The sequence below is a fragment of the Anas platyrhynchos genome, chromosome 22 (assembly GCF_047663525.1).
Source record: "Anas platyrhynchos isolate ZD024472 breed Pekin duck chromosome 22, IASCAAS_PekinDuck_T2T, whole genome shotgun sequence".
NCBI lineage: Eukaryota > Metazoa > Chordata > Aves > Anseriformes > Anatidae > Anas > Anas platyrhynchos.
Window position 1 is genome coordinate 1144144 of NC_092608.1, and position 19630 is coordinate 1163773.

The window sequence follows — 19630 nt, forward strand, 5'->3', positions numbered from 1 at the left end:
CGTAAAGTTAACAGTCGAGTAACCTATTAAAATTTACAGTGCAAGGCATCAAAACAGAAGAAAAGTGCACATGTATAAAGTTTAAAGCATCCTTATAAAAAGCCGGAAACCTAACACTGCATTCCTACAAATTATTCCCTTAGCAAACATTTTTATTTCCAATTAGTAAAAGAAAAATTGCTAATTTGCTGCAGTTGGACAGGCCTGACGTCTCAATCTGCAAAGTGTCAGTGCTGTGAAAGGAAATGTTTCACACTGTGCTGGAGAGAGAGAGCAGCTCTAAAGAGGGTCAGGGCATTGGGCCCAGAAACCAGATTGACTGGCCATAGTGCTAAATTACTCACACAAGACATACATTGTCTGCAGTGCCAGCTACAGAGTACTCACTTTCTCATTCTTTCCCTTTTTTAGCTGGTGCTGGTGGGGGAGGTGAGGGACGGTCGGGCCCAGGGGAGAGGGGAGGGGGACACGGGGTACGGGCTCATCTCTGCTCTCATCTGAAGGCAGTGCCTGTAAATCGTCCTGGGGGGGCCGAGCAGTGCTCGGTGACTTTTGGGGGAGCAGCTGGTAGGCAAATGCCAGCCCCAGGATGCCGCAGGGGCACTGGAAGGAGCAGGGCTGGCGCTGGCCTGGGTGGCCAAGGCTCAGGCTGTGGACGAGCTGCCCCTTCCCGTCCATAGCAAACAGCATCACCAGGAGCAGCAGGAGCTGCTTGCTAAGGGTAGTGCTGTTACTGGCACACGGTGCTGGTGTCAGGGTAACATGCACGCGATGCTTCTTGCTCCGTGAGGGCGGCGACCCCGGGAGCCACCGGAGGGTGATGGGGCCAAGCACGGGTCGGTTCTGCAGAAGTGCGGGGGCAAAAGGCACCTTGTGTGCTGCTGGGCTGTCCACGTCGTCACAGTGTCCTGTTTAAAACACCCGTGCTGTGCTTATTGCATGGTCTCACCAAGGGCCCTTGAATCCAAACACTGTTCTGGGTGTGTCTCAGTACATTAACCAGGATGTAAACCTGGGTTTTGTGAAGCTCATACAGGTGAGCTGAAAAAAAGTCAGGTCTGGGTCCTCCACGCTGACCTCTGAGAGATTGGGAAGGCACCAGCTGTGATCTCAGCTTCACCTTGGCATTGCCCTGTTGGACGGCTGCCTTCAGCTGGGACCAACAGCCTGACAGGGCCCATTTTTATGTTATCGGGGCTGGTACTTTACTTTAAATAATTACCCTAATTGTTTTGTTAATCACGTAAGGAAAAAAAAGTCAAGGATCATGTTTCCAAGTAATTGCTGCTTCCTAAATTGCAATCTTCTTACCTGCCTCTGAAAAAGTTTCTTATGCCTTTGGTTCCTCCTTCCCCCGGCTGCTCCCACCAGCAGCGCTGTTGGGTGCTCGGCTGGAGGTGGAGCTGGGCTGCTGGAGGTGCAAGGTGCCTGTAACCTGCAGACACGCGGTACTCGATTCACGGTGATGGGCAAGGCATTGCAGCACGCGGAGGTATCGCTTGGTGTGCTTCCTATTAAGCAGCTTAAAAATGAAATTTTATTTTGCTAAGATACTGCTAGCTCTTGGAGAGGAATGTCAACCTCAGAGACATCTTAATTTCTCTTTCCTTTCTGCAAGGAACCAGCGTGAGACAAGAACTGATTTATTTGTGCTAAAAATCTTGCGTGTGGGCACAGATTTCCCGTTAATTCTGTGGAGGGAACCAATTACAGAAGTAGCTTTTAGCTGGCCTGGGAGGAAGCTATTGCACCTTGACATAACAATCTCCATAGCCCCTTTCCTAACCAGACAGGTTCTGGGTTTCTTTCTGCTGATAATCCCACCAGGACCTTTGTTTTCTGATAAAGCTAGATTCCGCTGGAGAAACCTAAACACATTAGAGGCTCCATTACATCCTCTGCATACTTCTTAAAACCTGCCCTGCGCTTCCTGTGCGTTAAACAGAGCAGATGCCTGCTCAGTTCCTGCAGCACAGGCCAGTCCAGCCATCACGGTTATTGCTGATAGCTGCGTACAGCTGCCACGATAACGCCCTAACATTCTCAATGTGTCCCTGTAAAAAAAAAAAAAGAGGAAAAAAAAAATAAAAAAAGAGGACCTTGCCTTTGGTGAGATAACTGGAGCAGGACTGTGATGGTTTTTTTCTCCAGGAATGCAGACGCTGAGCTTTTGGGTCATGTTGCAGCTTCATCACTGATGGGAATCTCCGCAGGCACTTTGTGATCCGATACCAAAACAGTTCTTCTCTTGGCTGATACGAGGAAAGGGGGGAGAAGCAGCACTTCAGTTTGGATTGCAGGTTGGGCTTACAGAACGGAAGGCCAAATGCACGTTTCCTTTCTGAGGCTGCCCTCTCACAACGGTCATGGCCCGAGCAGGGAGCTCCAGCACTTCTTGCGTGGAACTGAACCATCAGCAAGCCCCGGAGTTGCTTTGGAAGAGGCACATCCTAGCATCGCATGCAGGAAGGACAGGGAAAGAGAGAGTGATTCAAACTTCTGGGTCATTCAGGAAGTTCTTGTTGAGGTTGGTGGACAGATCTGTGAGCCACAGTCTGAGCTCAATGAGCAAGTAACCACAGTTGTCTCCCTTGCAGTTTTCCTTCCCTTTGCCTTTTCTGGGGCTGAACTTTGCTCCATGCAATTTGAAAAATATTTTTCAGAAGAAATTTGAAAGGGAAGCAGCAAGAAATGCTCGAGTTCTTCCCTTTTCGTGACCCCCCCCGTCATTACCCTGCTATCTGAGGAATGCAGAGAGCGACGTGGGGGACGGGTCCCGGAGCTGCACGGCTCGCTGTGACCCCATGCGTGCATCACCTCGGCGAGGGGAGCATTTGTGGGCCATCAGTGCTGAAGGGCAGTTCTCATGCATCAAAACCTTCTTGGGGTGAAGGAGTCTGGTTATTTTTTGCTTGGTTTTTGCCTCTTTATTGGCCAGTGGAAGGAAAGTGCCCAGAGTGAAGCAAGGAGCGATGCGGGACGCGCTTCCCCATGGGCTCACAGCCCGTGCCAGCAGCCGGCCCGGTGGCAGCACGAGCCCGAACGCCGTGTTCCTCCTTACCCGCACTCCCTGCTCAGTGCCGTGCACCTGGAAGCACTCCAGGGCCTTTACATATGCAAACACCTTCCTGCTGCCGCCCCACAAAGGGCGCATTCTGCCAATCGCTCCTCGCACCCGCGCCGTGCCCTTGCCGCAGAGGTTACGCAGAATTTGTTTCTGTGCATCCGAGAGCTTGTGATGTGCCCTGAGGGGGGAGGTCGCTGCCCTCCGTCCTGAGGTTTCCTACTTTCTCAGTTTTTTGTAGTCTTTTTCTTTCTTCCAGGCCTTTAGGATCAGCCTTCAAGCCCTAAAACCACCCTCGTGCTGTCTGCAAGGTGTAGCTGTCGTTAGAGCTGTGCGTGGCCGCACGGAGATCCCTGGGACACCACGTCTCACCTTCCCTAACCTCTGCTGCAGGGGCAGGGGCTGGCCGCATCGAGCTCACAGTGCCTGTATTTGTATTTGGGGAAACAGCCTTGATGTTCAAAGCAAATTGCCCTTGGTCTGGAGCTTTAGGAACTCATCGTACTTCCCAGCTGCTTGTGGCTTTTCTCGTGTTCTTTTCCATGAGCCATGCAGCTCGGTGAGCCAGCACCGGCTGCTGCTGGCGGTGGGGACCCGCGTGGCCCAGCAGCAGGATGCTCTGGGTGACTCCCCTGGAGCCTCACCTGCAGCTGAGCTCCTGTTCTGGGAGCCTGAGCTCTTGGAGTTGACTTTTCAAACAGGGATATGACAGGAACTGGTCCTAGGATGTGCTGCTGACTCATAGCTGCCCAGGGGGCCTTCTCTCTGCTTTGATGGCCAAATTTAAGCTTGGGTTAGTACATTTGCCTTTTCGTGTGCAGCTGGTGTTATCAAGTGGAGGTGTTTCCGTAATGCTTGCCCTTACCTCGTCTGCGGAGTCGCTTTGGGCTGTTGGATTCCCCAGTTAGCTCCTTACGTTGGCCAGGTAGCGATGAATGCATTCCCCCACGCACAAGCTGTGAAGCCCTCTGGGCTCTGCCACGATGGAGGGAGCCCACAGCAAACGCCAGATAGCGATTTCTGCCCGAGCTGCGGGGTTTTGTTTTTCTTTTCTTCTTCCTTGGTAGTGTTTCCCCTCCGCCAGCCCGGTTAGTTACAGCGGAGGGGACAGTTACACCAGCGAGAGATAAGCCAGGCTTCAAAGTCTGAATTGATGTGTGTATAATTCTGAGCTTACCGGGGTCAAAGGTGTTTGCATCTGAGCAGGACTGACAGCCTTATTGTTGAGATTAGCTCTGAGGAGCCGGAGACTCAATTTCTGAATGCCAGAGACTGTGTGGTTTTGGCACGTCACCTAATTTCGTGTCTCAGTCCTGTCTGTAAAATGGGGATAGCAATCTTCCTCTTTGTCTTTTCTCACCGTTTATCTGCTGTGTTTACTGATTATCGAGGTCTGTTAGGCAGCCTCATCGCTGTGCTTTATGCAGCAGCGAGCACGACGGGGCTTCGGGCCTTTTCCTGGGTGCTGCCGATAATAAATGGTGGGAAACTTGGTCAGGGGAGCGCAGCACCAGGAAGTTTAGTCACAGGGTTATCTGACGTGGTGCTTTCCCATTCCTTGGAAATACCAGATGTGGGCAATAATGGAGACAAAATTGTCCCTGTTTCAAATTTGAAGTCAATGGCTTATCAGTACTGGATTTCCCCCCCTCCCCCCATGGAAATGATGAGTTTTGGAGATTCTCTGAGTCGACCTGCCTGAAAATGTTTTCACATGGTTTTCTTCATAGCTGGCAAAACCAGCAGATTGGGAGCGTTACAATTTTCTCATGCTTATTTCCTGCATGCCTCGGTGAGTGGATGAGAGGCGTTTTTGAGGCAGATTTGCTTTCTGAAACAGGTTGGAGCAAACTGTGCTGTGCTGTGGGGAGCAGCAGCAGCGGAAGCTGGTACGAGGCCGTCCTGCCACGTCTGAGGCGTTTCTTCAAGTAAATTATCAGATAGAGGTCAACTTGTGTCACCTTAACCATGACACAGCTAACAGAAGCCTTGTTTGTGAAGCAGCTGCTGATTATTATTGGTGAGCAAATGTCTTTGAATTTTATAGCTCCTCTTATCTGAAACTAATAAAAACACAATGCCAGTGACGAGTCGAAGGTCATCTCATCCCTCTGCCGAGGTGTGTAGTAAGTAGTCAACAAAGCTCAACATTATACACACTTTTTGGCTGATATAGTCCATAAAAAATAAATGTTTCTGAATGAGGGATGTAAGTCAAGGATGCATTCTGTCTTTCCATTAACACCTAAAAAAACTTTTCATTTTATATTTTCATATATTGGATCCTAACCTCCGCGCTGCAGCAGCTAGCCAAACAGGTGGCATATTTCAGACTCGATGAGGTGCCATTGCAGTTAAGCAGGCACTCGGATGGTTGTGAGTCCCTTTTAAAAAATCAGATTAATAGAAAATCTATTGAAACAATCAAAATATTCACCTTTCAGGGAAGCCATTGTGCCAAGTGCAACGTAAGGAGACAGCAATAAATCACCATGCTATGCACCTCAAATAGATAATCAATTTAATTGAAAGCATCAATAATCATAGTTTGACATTTATTACCCGGTGGATGGTTTATCTTTTAGGCTAGGGGACAGCAGGGCAATGATGAATACCAGTTCTGCGATGGAACACAATTATATGGTGCAAGGAAAAGGATTTTATATTCTACAAAAAAAAAGCAGTCAAATTCATAATTGAACCAGATTGCATGAAAACTGGGAAATAAATGGCTCAAATGCATATCAGTGAATCCTACTGTTACTGTTTGTGAGGTAAAGTTGCAAATGCTGCTGTCTGCAGTCTTTTTAAGTGACTTAGGACAGCGATGCTGCAAGGCCAAATCTGCCAGAAAATCATCTTTTTTCCCACCTGCCTAGGAGAAAACCCCAAGCACGGCTGGATCGGTTCCCACTGCTGTGTTTTATTGTTGGTGCTCACCTGGTCATTTCCGTGTGCATCCTCCGTGGTGAAAAGTACAAGAACAAGCGGCACTGGTTATACAGACAGAAGGCTCCGAGGGCAAACGAGGGGTCAAAAAATAATCTCCTGTTTATTTTCCAGCAAAGGAGGAATGCTCCTTTTCACCTCAGGAGCTGTTTCCATGTAGTGTGCCCAGTGTCCTGGCCAAGTGGAGCCTGGAGGCAAGTCCCCAGGATGGCCAGTGGACACCCGGTCCTTGCACATCCTGGGAGGCTTTCAGGAAGGTGGAAACCTCAAACTTTTAACACTTAGAGCTGTAGAATAAGTTATTGCAAAAAAAAACAAAACCATATAGTTTATGTTACTTGGAATGGTGCACTTACTGTGCATCAGTCCAAGCAGCTCATACCTTTTTCTGGTGCGTTCTTGAGGCCTCTTGTTGAATTGCTTGTGCTTTGAGAAGAGTGAGGTATGCTCTTAGTGCTTTCATCAAGTAGTGCAGCCCGTGTAAGTTATTGTAAAGTTCTCTTTTTATGATTTGAACCAAAACACGATTTAGAAACCACACTGACTGGCACTGTGCTCCTGGCAGAAGGGAGAGCGCAGCAGCGAGCCCCTGGGAAGGGAGGGATCAGTCAAGCTGAAGTCGCGTCCCACCAAACGTCAGCCAGATTATTGCTTTTGCATTTAATCTCAGCTTTCATCTAACCAACAGGCTGCACGTCTGAATTAGGGAAGGGGGATAAACAACTGTGAATGATGAATATATGGACAAATTGACAGCCTTGGCTGTAGCAAAGCAGGCAGTGGTACAACAGAGTATATTATCTTGCTTTAGTCCATTGCTTATCCCAACCCGAGAAATCATTATTTTATTGCTTTAAAATAGATTCCTTATCTTTAAAAAACAAACCAAAAAAGCAGCCTTACAAATTCCTTTTGTATTATAAAAACACACATCTGAAATACGAGGGATGATATTTAGGGAGCCTGCAATGGGAGGATGTGGTGAGGAGACGTCTTTGGAGAAACCCGAGACACCGCAAACTCATCCCAAGCCTCAGAGCCCCCTTTGGAATTTTCTAAACTTCAGCACAATCCACAGCACAATGCCAAACATTCAAAGCAGCAAAATAGCCCTCGAAGAACTGTGTGTGAGCGTGCAATCGAGGATGATCCCGGGTTGCTGTGCAAAGCCCGCAGCATTCGCCTTCCAGCTGTCGCTGTTTGCAGCAGCCGGGCCCTGGGCGGTGTCCAGCCCGCTCAGAGCAGGTGCCAGGGGCAAACGTGGGGAAACGGCTGCAGCCTGTGGCTAATGACTTCATTGACTTCATCCCTTCCTTCCTTCAGTCAGAGCAGGACCAATTGACCCCGGTGACCCGGCAGCACAGACTGACAAGCACGCGGGAGTTTTGTTGCCTTTGCAGGGCTCGCTTTGCTCTCTCTCAATCCCGAGAGGTTTGGGGTGTTGAGGAGGCGAGAGCCAAGTCTCAGAGTGTTAAGCTGCTGCTGTGCTGTTTCCACAAAGCGATGGTTTCCTTGATGGCACGTTCAGATGATCTGGTAAGGTAAAATCTCTTAACTATGCTCAGATCGGTGGTTATTTACTTTGGGCTGGCAGTTAAAAAAGCACTTTACTTCATTAAACCCTCTTCAGTGGCTCCAATTCATTTCATTTCCAGCATCTGGACACATTGCGGACATTTCTTTGTCTGTGAACCCTTGGTGGTAGTTTTGAAGACATACACAGAAATGCTATTTGGCAAGGTTGTGTAGGGAGCCATCTTCAAATCTCAATGTTCCTTTTGGCACAAGATTAAAAAACCCCTGGCAATCAGTGCTCAGAGCTGGGTGTCCCCAGATTTTCCTCAGAACTGCACTCGGAGTGTTTAACGACAAGGAGGGCTGTGGCTGCTTTTTCAAAGCTTGTAATGAAACAAGAAAAAGTGTGGGATTTTTGGTAGTGTTCTGAATGGAGCTCCAAGGGGAAAAATCCATTTTCATTTTGGTGGCGAGCAACTGGAATTACTAAGGATAACAAAGGTGATTTTTTTTTTAGAATCTGGAATTACTAAAGATAACAGCGGTGAGTTTTTTAGGATCTATTAGCCATTTTGGTTTACCTCAGGAAAATTTTCTGCGGAGATTTCCGAATTTTCTGAGCAAGCACTCTGAAAGCCGGGCGCCCACGGCTTGAGCCGTGCGGTCAGGAGGGAAGCAGCTTCTGGCAGGTGGCTTTTGGAAGCGGTCGGCCGCGAGGGCTTTTTGCTGGGAAGATGTCTAATCAAGAAAATGTGAGCAGACAGGTAATGGTCAAGTTTTCTGACCTCAAGAAATGAAGTGCTCGCTGCATTTATGAGCTCATTTCTCTCGTTATTCATTGGCTCTTTTAATCAATGTTCTCTCTAGATTAGGACTTGCCTCTGTCTCGGGGAATAAAATCCCATTTCTGTCCTGGAGGCCAAAAAGGTCCTGGTGCAGAGGGCGGGTGTCGCTGGCTCCTGTAACAATTCACAGATCTCGTTTGCCCCAGCACACGCATGTTGGTAGCAGGCACCCCCAGCAGGAAGGGGTGTCGGGTGCTGAAGGTGACGTTGGAAGGAGAAGTGTTACGTGGAGAGACGGGAGGGTGCCGACTCCCCCAAAAGCTGTCCGGTGGTGCCCTCGTAATTCTCTGACCCATCAGTTCCTGGAGCTGGCTTACAAACCAGGTGCCAGGTGAAGCCACGCGCTCTCCGGTGGCATTCCCTGCAGAGAGGCACCGGGCACGTACCCAGCCCCGTTCCCTCGAGGCCATGGACACAAATCCCTACCTGGGGAGGACACCAGCAGCCCAAGGAAAAAACAGAAACTGATTTCCGCTCGGACTCCCTGAATTCCTGTCTCAAGAAAATGCATTGAAATTGCCACCCACTCTCTGTCTGGCTGATTAAATAAAATATTGACCTTTTCCAAACACAATATTATCATTCCAAGCATAATATTATCCAGTTCTGTCTGAAACCGTTTCTACAGCTCTTAAAAGGGACCTCACCTGGCACCCCCTATCAGCTCAGGAAAACAGCACTGTGTCCCTTTTAAATAGCAGACTGATTGGGCCGGTGTCTGAAGTTAGTCCGCAGAATAATTCCATGCTAACTTTTATTTATAGAGAACGTAATTTCTTGATATTACTTCTGGAAAAAAAAAAAAAAAAAAAAGGAAGGCAAAGTGCCCTTTTCTGTCCCCCTGCTGTTTTTGTCCTCGCAGAAACCGTTCCGATGGGGTTCCTCCCCAGGTTAGCCAGCCCATTCGGGACAAGTCCCTGTTCTGGGTTTGAGGGGCAGCGAGTCTGGAGGACGAGTGGCAAAACATCAGCACAACCTCTTCTTGTGCTGCTCGCCATCCTCCTGCTTTTCTTTCAGTAGCTACCTCTGAGATGGGCCCTGCAAAGGAGCTCTGAATATCCGCGTCTTCCCCTAAAATAAACAGGACTTGAACCTCTCACAGCCAGCCTTATGTTTCTCTTCCAGTTCTTCTCAGGCTTTAATGGGCCATTTTTCTTACTGCATCGCAGTGCCTGGCTACGACCTTGTCATGTTAAAGTGGCAGTTAGGTTATCCTGCTGATGGGTATCAAACTGACATATCCCATCCTCGCTGTCTGAGTGCCAGGCAGGGATACATTCCCAGACAGCCCGCGCTCCCCCTGGGCGGTACCAGCTCTTAGGCAGGCTGCTGCTTTCAGTCGCCCCTTTCACAGCGCGGGCAGCAAAAACCGAGCTGCTAAATGAGACAGTGCATTTCCCACTTTAAACTTTTGAAATTGGTGGGAACGTTGCATATTGGCTTTATTTTCCTTCAAGTGTGATTAATGATCAAAAATCTACATGTCACAGCCCAGCTATTTAGCTTTGGTGCACTACTATGGTTACAGGGAGGGCCATTATTTTGATGGAGCTGAGGATAAGCTCTAGATATAGACACAGTTTATTGAGCAGGATTTTTGGCAAATTCTGTATGCAGCGAGCTGCAAGTTTGCTTTTATGTTTGTGCTTTGACGTGCTTGCATGTGGGCAGCCGGAGCAGTTCCAGTGAGCTCAGCCACGCCGTGCGCTGCTGGGGCAGGGAAGAGCCGTGGCTTTTGGGCAGAGGCAGGAAAGCGTGCCCAAGGCAAAATTTATTGGTTATATACTCTCTAAATGTGGTGAAACAATTCATAGTTCTTATCAGCGTCTCTTTAGGCTGCGAGGAAGAGAATGAAATGAGGTCATTTTTCTCTGTTCTTTCTCAAGCCCTGAGCTGTGAGATCACCGCGCGTGGGCACAAGCACGCGGGCTCGGCGGGGGCGGTGGCAGGAGCCGAGGCTGCCCCGCTCCTGGCTTGAGACCCGGGGCAGAAAATCTCTGCACCTCCTCCATGTGGCAGCATTTTGCGAGGTGTCCGGGTCATCCCAGGTGTGGTTGGGTATTGGGATCTGAGTGTGTTGCCTGTCTAGGTCTGTGTGTGTGTGAGTCCTGGATAAAACGGCTGCAGCGCTGGATGAAGGATGAGCTGCTCCGCCGCAGCCCAGAGGTCCCCATGCGTCAGACCCAGCGCGTGTCAGCACTGCCATTAGCGGATGATGTATGGTCTCCCTATTTACTTATGATATTAGTGATCATCTTAACAAGCAGGTTATCAATATGGGAAGTACAGAGGAAGTTCATTTGTATTATTCTGTCAATATCAAGGTCATTTTTATAACTAAAAAGGGTCGAGAACAAAAGATGGATGGATCGTGTATGACTAAAGCTAACCGCCCAATCTATTTACATTGCTGCAAACAGCAGAGCTCGGTCTGCTAACCAAAACACTGCACTTCACTCTTCAAGATGATTTTTTTTTGCCTGGACGATAAGGAGCTGCAGATCCATTAAGTGATTGTTTTGGGTGATCCTGCAGCAGGCAGGATGCAGGGCTGGGGGCCCGACACTTGGATTCCACTGCTATTTTCTCTATGGGTAGAGTGAAAATACAACTTGCAGTTCAGAAGCCCATTCTGTCACAGGATCTCATATTTTCTCAGACTCTCCTATTTGTGGTCCCAGTTTTGAAGATGAACAAACTGAGTAAATACAGAAGCAGCTCAATACTGACGAGGTCTGTTTTAATCCTTTGTCAGTACATATTGCTCTGCTAGGCAGAGAGAAGTGTCCCTTCCTCTTCTCAGGATTCAGTTTTATCATGGAAACATGCACCAAAATAATATCGGCTGCTTTATGTCCATAGGAACGTGGAGCTGAGGGCTAATTCTTCCACCCGCATGCTGCGTGCTCCTGGTTTCATCCTGGTGAATGTGACTCCTAATGCAAACGTCAGGACTAGGAAAGGTTGCACAATTTCTCCCCAAAAAGTCAGGCTGTGGTTTATTGTGGTGGGACTTTGACCCGCCTGCACTTTGCTAGCTGGGTGTCTAACAACGCTGTCATCACTGCCATATTGAGACACAGTCGTGTTCTCAAACCGTGCTGTCCCTCTGGATTTCCTTCAGCTCCTGGGTCACTCAGAATCTGAACAGAATCTGGACGTTTTTTGTTACTGGCTTTATGGTTTGTCCCAGTTATTTACCATCCCTGGTACTTACTCTTCTTTCAAGAATTGCTCGCCTTGCAAAAGGGAAGGCAGTGGGTGCATCTCCTCGCTGGAGCTCTGAAGGGTCTCGTTTCTGTTGTTGGTAAAGGCCACTTAATTTAAGCAGTGTAAATAGGTGTCTATTAAAGGTGATGTCAGGCTGCTGAAATGGAGAAAAAGAAAAGGAGGAGGTTAGACGTGACGCCCTGTGAAGGGGAAATGCATCTCTAGTTTGGATCCAAGGAGCACGTGCAATGAATGGAATACGTTCTCCTTTAGCAAAACTGCCAAATTATCAAGTGCATTTCTCATGCTCATTAACACTGGACTTTTAGAACCTGATAAGAATGCAATATAAAATCAAACAGCCCCTAAAGACGGAGAGATTATATTAAATGCTCTCCTATCACCAGCCCCTGAGTGCTTGGCAAGAGAAATGGTGACATTTACTAATCAGTAGCCTCTCTTATTTGTCTTGGCTGAAAGTCTCAAGTCCTCAGCTTATTGAAGTTATTACAAATGCTCTCCATTAGATTCTGTTTAACTTCCTGGTATTTGCAGTTGAACTTGATCACAATGTCACGGAGGAGTTATGTCTTTAAAAAGAGATACAGAAGTTGTGATACCACGTATGTAAATTGCCTCTTTATTTCCTTTCTTCCAGCCTCTGTTCCTAAGCATGTGGTGAGTGTCTGACATTTTGTCTTTTCACCATTAACTACCCCTGACACTTCCCTGCTCCTGTCTGCCTGCAGAGGAGTTTATTTCTTGTAACGTGAAGGTGATATTTTTTACCAAACCATGACTTGGGATATCCCTTTCGTTTGAATGCCCTTCAGGATGACCTGCAATGGTTCACCTCCTGGAAGTCAGCAAACGGCACAAATTCCTCTGTAAGGCCAGGGCATGAGACACGAGCAAGTGCAGAGGTGTGCCCTGGGGCAGATTACCAGAAATTTGGGGCTGTGGATCCTTGCTGGACCACCTTTTTGTTCAGTCTTTCAACTGCAAAATAAATGGTTATCAAATGGTCTGTGGAGTGCATACTGTGGCTTTGCAGCCTGTTACTGGTCCACAAACCACAGGAGCCCTGTGGCATGCGGGGTAACGCCCGTGCCGGGCTCCTGGTTAGCAGCAGCGCCTTGCTGCCGGCCCGGCTCCGTGCTGCAGGAGACCTCCGAGCTAATGCCAAACTGCTTGGAAGAGCTAGAAGAGCGACAGCTGTTGTGACACTGTTAGGTTTTACACAAATAGGCTTTTCGGTTTCGCTTCAAAACTGGCAAATAGATTGTTTTGAGAATTGTTATTAAATAAACAAAGCCTTTCCTGCTTGTGCATTTGCAGTCCCCAGAGCTGCTAATGGCAGAGTAGGTTGGCTCTTCGCTGCAGCAATGTGTGTCAGTGCGATGAGCAATGGTCTTCATGTCCCAGGCAAATGGTAACAGCGAGGAACACATCGCGTGCTGCTTTTTGTGTGCGTGTGTCAATTGTCCTTGGGCACCAGGGGCTGGGAGAGGTACCGAGATAGCTGCTACGGCCACGCAGACGGGCTGGGAAGATGCTCGGGGCAGAGCCACGCGAGCCGGCGTTGGGAGGAGGATTTGCTGCTCCTGCAGCACGCCAGGACAGAGCTGTCAGAGTAATTCATGGGTTTATGAAAAACAAGAATCAGGTGTATCAGAGTGCTTGGTTAACTGCGTCTTGCCAACCTGTGCTGTGTTGAGCTCTTCCTGAAGGATCAGCCGAGTTATTGCCCGTAGTGCTGATATCCCCACACCAGCTTTGCAGACCCGTTGGGCTTTCTCTTCCCTTTCCAGCACAATTGTAGGCATGGAAATGCTCTCAGAGACCAAGACTCAGTGGAAGAGGGGCAGGTCCTAGTTCTGTCGTCATCTTTGCCTTTTGGTTTGCTGAGCACATCAAGCCATGCCTATTCAAGCTTTTTTTTTTTTTTTTTTTTTTTTTAAATGACAGTTTATCTGAGCTCACGGAATGAATGGATAACGTTACTATTTACATAAGCTCATTGTGATCTGTCTCGGTAATGTAATCAAATTAGGGTTAACTGCAGCTGGAGAATGCCAGCTTGTAAACTGTTTTTCAAAAAGAATCACATGGTGTTACTTGACATGTTTAGTATACATTCAGGAGGCTTTGCAAAAATTATAGCACATCCCTAACTAATGTGAGTAAGGCAGGGCTCTGTTGCCACCAGTTTGCTGAGCCCAGGAAATGAAACGCAATGAAATTCATCATCAGCTGGAGGAGAGATACCTCCAACCGGATCCCTCAAACAACTTCTTCTGACGTGGCTGCTGCTGACATGTTGTCTTTCTTTTGGCTAAAGTCAACATATCAGTTGATAGAAAAAGCATATGGTGCAAATTTTGAGTACATTTAAGAACATCTGTGTTAACTGCAAAACTGCAGCCCACTGTACACGTCAAGCACTATATTTAGTATTATGGCATTCACATAAGATGAAGTCCAGCCTGAGCTAAAATTACCCAATGAGTAGATTTTCAAAGTATCTTTTGTTATTCTTATTAATAAACATCACATCTGGTACTTTCTCCCCCTCTCTCTCCCTTTCTCTCATTTAATTAGGAGGTAGTATTTACATCCCCGTGTTGCGTTCATTGAGCTCCCTTCCGCCTAGAAAGGTGTTTTCAAACGGTTTTCGTTCCAAACTGGGAGTGCAGAACAAGGATTTTGTACTTTCCTCCTGAAGCCGGGAAGGTTTCTGAAGGCTCTGTCAGATCCCCGGCAAAGGTTTGACAGCTCTGGGCTTTGGCTTGTGTCTTCTGACAGCCTCACCCCCAGATACCAACAGTGCCAACTTGTTCTAACGACGTGGGCAAGTAGGAAATCCAGGGGTGTTCAAGGAACGCAGAAACCCTGTGGCAGAACCTAGTCCCGTGCTTGTGCACTGCAGGCGTAATCATCTTCCCTTTGTAAAGTCTGGTGTAAAGCAAGGATGGAAGATGTAATCTAAACAGGGTTTGAAATCTCCCACTTTTGCTAAAAAACCTTTCCCTGCATGTAAATGCATGTAGCTTGAGGGTGGAGATGGCTCCATCAGAATAAAAATTCTTCATGAAATCAGGGTTTATTTCCCTGGAAGTTCTGTAATGGAAGGAAACTGAAAAACTACTCCACTTTGTCAAAAATCAATCATTTTGAAATACCACAAATGAACATTTAGATAAAAAGCCACGATGCTTTTCTGCGGAATTACAATTTTTTGAATTTGTATGGCATACTTTTTACAGAAATTCTGTTCTCTGAGAATTTTAAAATTTGGGATCTGCTATGAATTGAAGGGAAAAAAAATGCTCTGAGAAACATAACTTGCCCCTTGAGCAGAGATCTCTCCAAACCAACAAAAGGAAGCTTGTGTTGGCATTTAGATTCAGACTCAGGAATTCCTGACTCTTAAGCCTGTTTATATAGGACTATACCACAGCCCAATTTGCACTTCATTTCAGTTTTTTTTTCCCCTCTACGTTTATGGTCATGTTGAACGGGTGGATTATGCACTCTGAATGCACATACTTAACCAATTGTATTTAAAGATATTTTACATACAATAATTACAGCGAGGTGTCTTCGTTTGGAAGCAGCAGTGTTTCGTGAGGGCTTTTCAGCCATTTAGCATCGTCCTATTTATATCACAGCTCTGCAAGTTTCATGGCCTGGCTCTCACCAGTTCCCAGGGAAAATAATGGGGGCCGGGATGCTCTGCGCCTGTGAGCAGCCACTGATCCCCCGCGACCTGGGGACCCACGCTCCCAGCTCTGTGACAGATTTTCCTGGTGGTATTTCAGTGTCTGCATGTGCACGAGCACACAGATTTTTATTGCTCGGGTATTCACCTCTTGGTCCTGTTTGCTCTCAGCTACTTTCCAAACCACAATTTCAGTATCTATTAAAGCTGTTGTAAAATACAGAATGGCTTAGGCTTCTTACTATTTCCAACATGGCACGCTGTTATTACAGCTGAGCTTGGAAATATTTGCCAGCATTTCTGAAATCGGTAGATCAGTCAATCTCACCTGGACATGGTCAAAGGCGTCCAAGAACTTTGGGCCAAGTCCCCAGCTGCTGAAATGCAAAAAAGCTGCCTTGGTTTGGTGAGAGTCAGGTTCAAGTGCACCAGGAGAGGACTTGGCCCTGTCCTTCCTTTCTTTTTTTTTCTTTTTTTTTTTTTTTTTGTAATAAATCTTTACAATGTACAACTATTCTCTTTGTACCTTGGGTTTCCTCGCAGTTTGATCTCTGTTCCTTTGAGCTTCTTCTTATTTTTTTTTTTCCTGCTCTTTGGTAGCCAAAATACATTGCCCAGGCCTGGAAGTCCTGAGTACCTTGACCCTACCCTAGCACTTGAGCATATGCTTAACCTCAGACATGTGAGATCCCCGCTGAGGTCAGAGAAGTACTTAAGTACTTGGAGCCGGGCTGCTCCATCGAGCCCTGGCAGGGATGTTTATCCTGATGGCGCTCTCCAGCGTTGCACGAAGCTTGGGTACTTGACCTCCCTGAATGCCTGCTGACCTAGATCTAATCTGAGGTGGAACACAGCCGCTGTCGGATGGTTTGTGTCACCACACCTCTGCTGGAGGAGGAATTAAAGAGTTTCCTGCAGGCTGCGGGTAGAGCCCAGGTGCCAAAGTGCCGCGAGTCCCGACCTCACGGCCGGTCACTGGTGTGAGGATGCGGCCGCTCGGTGCCGTCTGGGAAAGCGGCGTGTGCTCACAGCCAGACCTGGAGGCGTTTTTAGAACCACAGAAAACCATAATATGTGGGAGAATAGGAGAATATGTGAGCACTCTGCTGTGCGCCTTCCATCTGACCCCCCAAATGTCCGAGTCACTCAGTCGCAATTGAGAGTTTTGGCCTTTGTATAGTACTAATTATCATCATCTTTATTATTTTTATAACATTCTTAGCTGCATTTCAATTTTTTCTCTTTTTCTTCTTTTTCGTAGCAAATACTGACTGATCCCGAGGTGACCTCCCAGGAGGGCAATATAAAAAAGGTAGGATATGGATTAACCTCGTGCAAGTTGTTTTACTGTCTGGCTTTGGAATACACCTGGTTTCTTTTACCTCCTCTTAATTTTGAACAAGGGTGTGCATCGCAGTAATGTCATGAAAGTGTTCCAGTATTTGCTATTGCTTTTGGGTGTTAAATTTTGTGGTTCTATTGCCGTATTTTTCTGTCTTTCTGTGATTCCAGTATTTATGAAAAAGAAAATAGTACTGTGAAGTGTTTCTTGATTCAGCTACAATACGAAGGAGTACCAGTCCAAATCTAAAAACCTCATTTACCTCTCTTCCAGTAAAAGAAAATGTTGGTCCTTTGTTAAACGTGCTAAATTTTTAGAGGTCACTTCACCATGTAAATGTGGCTTCCGTGGAGTCCAAGGGAATAGGAATAGATATATGGAAGGATAAAATTTAACTAGTGTGATGTATTACCAGCGCTTTTCATCACGTTGTGATGCTTAAACTGTAATACTGACCAGAGAAAAATGTGCTCCAAATACGGCCCAGCTGTATAAATGTCTGCGTGGTAGCTGCGAGGCAGGCTCAGCGCTACCTATTGCAGTAGCCAGGCTGCTGCATGGGGTTGGGCTGCTCTCGTAGCGCCGAGCGGGTGTTCTGTCCGTGGCTATCTGCTGGCTAGCAGCTTTCCTAAGGGAAAGCGTTTCAAGTCGTTTTTGATTATAGCCTATCTGGATGTCTCGAGGTAGTGCGTCCTTGTTGAAATAACGGTAATTCTTTTCAGATGTGATGGTCTTATCATAGCTACTCACGGTCCTGTTCAGAAAGTACAAGTTTTTTTAAGTGGAAAATATTTTAGATGGGAGCTTGCAACAACTGCCTTTTGTATTCATGCATTTAGGCCATCTTCAGTGCTGCTTTGACTCTGAAAGTTAAAAGGAAACACTCGTGTCACTCTGCCAGACACAGCGAAATGCAATACTTGTCAGGCTCCGAAGTTAGTTTGGGAAAAGACATTTCGACACATGCCCGTTGTGGCCCGTTCTATTCTTACCGTCCTGAGAAAAATCAGCTCTTATTTTAGAAGCTCGGGCTTCCACTAGGCAGTGTCCCCTGACCATCCGGTGACCTTGCGAAAGGACCTGCAACACTGCTGAACTTTTTACCTTCTTCATCCCCATAACTCACTGCGTGTTTGCCTCTGCCTCTGTGGGATCCTTTTGTCTGGGCAGACGTGGTGACAAGGTGGCAGGTTCCTATTATCACAACGCGCTTATCACAGCGATGGAGAAAATTCTCCGTGGCCCACGACTGCTCTGCTGTTTCTTTCTCAGTCTTTAAATACAACATCAGGAATAAATTCTGCATCCTTACTTTGCTGAACCTACATTACCCCAAAGTGAGCAGGCTTTGTGTGAGACAATGGTGGAAGGAAACATTAAACTGGCAGCTTTATGTGTTGGATACATGGTTTTGTATTTGAACTCCATTACTTTTGTTTCAAAGGAGAACCTTGCAAAAACTACAGGTCTTTGAAAAACACCGTGTCCTCAAATATTTTCCTGGACAGCAGGTATAAAACTGGACAATTATGATATTTGACAAGGGGGGGGAGGGAGGACTGCCCCTTCCACTTCTTTCTTTAAATCCATTGTAGAGAAGCACTAGTGGGAGTTTATGAGGTGATAAATTTATTGAAGGATGGGCAGTAGGGTTTTACAGCTAGGGTAAAAAAGGTCAAAGCAGTAAGGTAAAGAGTTCAAGTCTAAACTTTATGGCTTGTGAAAAGACTACTGCTAGACAGCTTTTCAGTCAGGAAAAATGAAAAATAAAGAATGAAAAATCATTCTGTGCAATTTCTGAGGTATCTTAGAATAGTTTGTAAGCACTGTTGGCCATGTAGCGTTTTGCTCTGGTGGCACAAGCCCTCTCGGGAGAAGATTTCCTTTTCTAGCATCTCTAAATCATTCGGTTGTCATATCCCTAAAGACACAATAGTTGAGATTTGACTTCAATTTATTCCTGTTCCTTCAGAGCTGTGGTGGTGGTGAGAAGGTGACTGAAGACAGATGCAAGTGCAGCGGGTGGGCCGGTTTAAGGCAGGGGGAAGGAAATCAGAGCCCAGCCAAGGTACGCGACCTGCAGCGGCTCGCTTGATGGGCTGCTGTATCCCGGGCTCAGGACTGGGTGGTAGCAAGGACTAGAGAGAGAAAAAAATTGCTAGAACGAAGAGAAAACCTGTAAAACAGTGAAAAATGGATCAGGGAAGGCCAGGGTGATAGCAGAGAGATGGATGGAAGATGTACAGGAAGCAATTGCTGCTTAAGAACTGACCCCAGTGTTATTTCTGGTGTTAGGTTGCCAGAAAATAACGCTCTATTATGTAACCTTTCATAAATTAAAAGGCAGTGAAAAGTCTGAGGACGCTATTATATTGTATAATAAAGCAGGCCTTTTCTTGCTTGGAGCAAAATAAGAATGATTTTCCCACTATTTCCAGTATTTCTCAGTTTGCCTTGCTGCTGTTTCTGCTGGGACCACTAACACCAGAAAGCTGATGCTGTTGTTGTTTGTCTCACAAGAATTAAGATTTCTACAATGCTATTAAAGGCCCTGTGCCCAGGGTCATTTTTCTGTATGCTGTGCCGTGGAACAACACGCGGTGTGCTCCTGCCAGGCTGCTCTTCTCTCTGCTCCGCTTGCCGATGTTCAGTTCGACTGGCACAAACCTGCATTAACTCCTCACCCTGTTTTTTTCATTTTTAAGTCATTGATTGTGAAAGTCATTGACATTTTTTTATCAAACTGAATGCGTACATTCAGAGAGGCACACAAACAAGCGAGCTGTATGCTGGGTGTACTGTCCCAAATTCCCCAAACTCTTTTTTTTTTTTTTTTTTTTTTTTTTCCCAAGCCATCTTCCTGCTCTCTGTTTATTTTCCTTGCGGAGCAGCTCGCGCGTTCTTCCACTCCGAATTTCCGAAGCCTCCCCACCGCCTTGACCGCATCGAAGCGCTGCCCCGTCACCATTATCTCCGTTGTCATT

The 19630-nt window shown here is 46.9% G+C and overlaps 1 protein-coding gene across 13 annotated transcripts in view; it reads left to right on the top strand.

The window, feature by feature from the left end:
• The window catches only part of PRDM16 (PR/SET domain 16), a 363626-nt gene that overhangs the window by 211754 nt on the left and 132242 nt on the right, over positions 1-19630 (top strand). For 12 of the 13 annotated variants that reach the window (XM_072027014.1, XM_072027012.1, XM_072027018.1 and 9 more), the window contains one exon: positions 16566-16616. In XM_072027014.1, coding sequence (XP_071883115.1) covers positions 16566-16616 — 51 coding nt within the window. Of the gene's footprint in view, positions 1-7357; positions 7550-16565; positions 16617-19630 lie in introns of those variants that run through there. The other variant, XM_072027023.1, reaches the window with a different exon arrangement.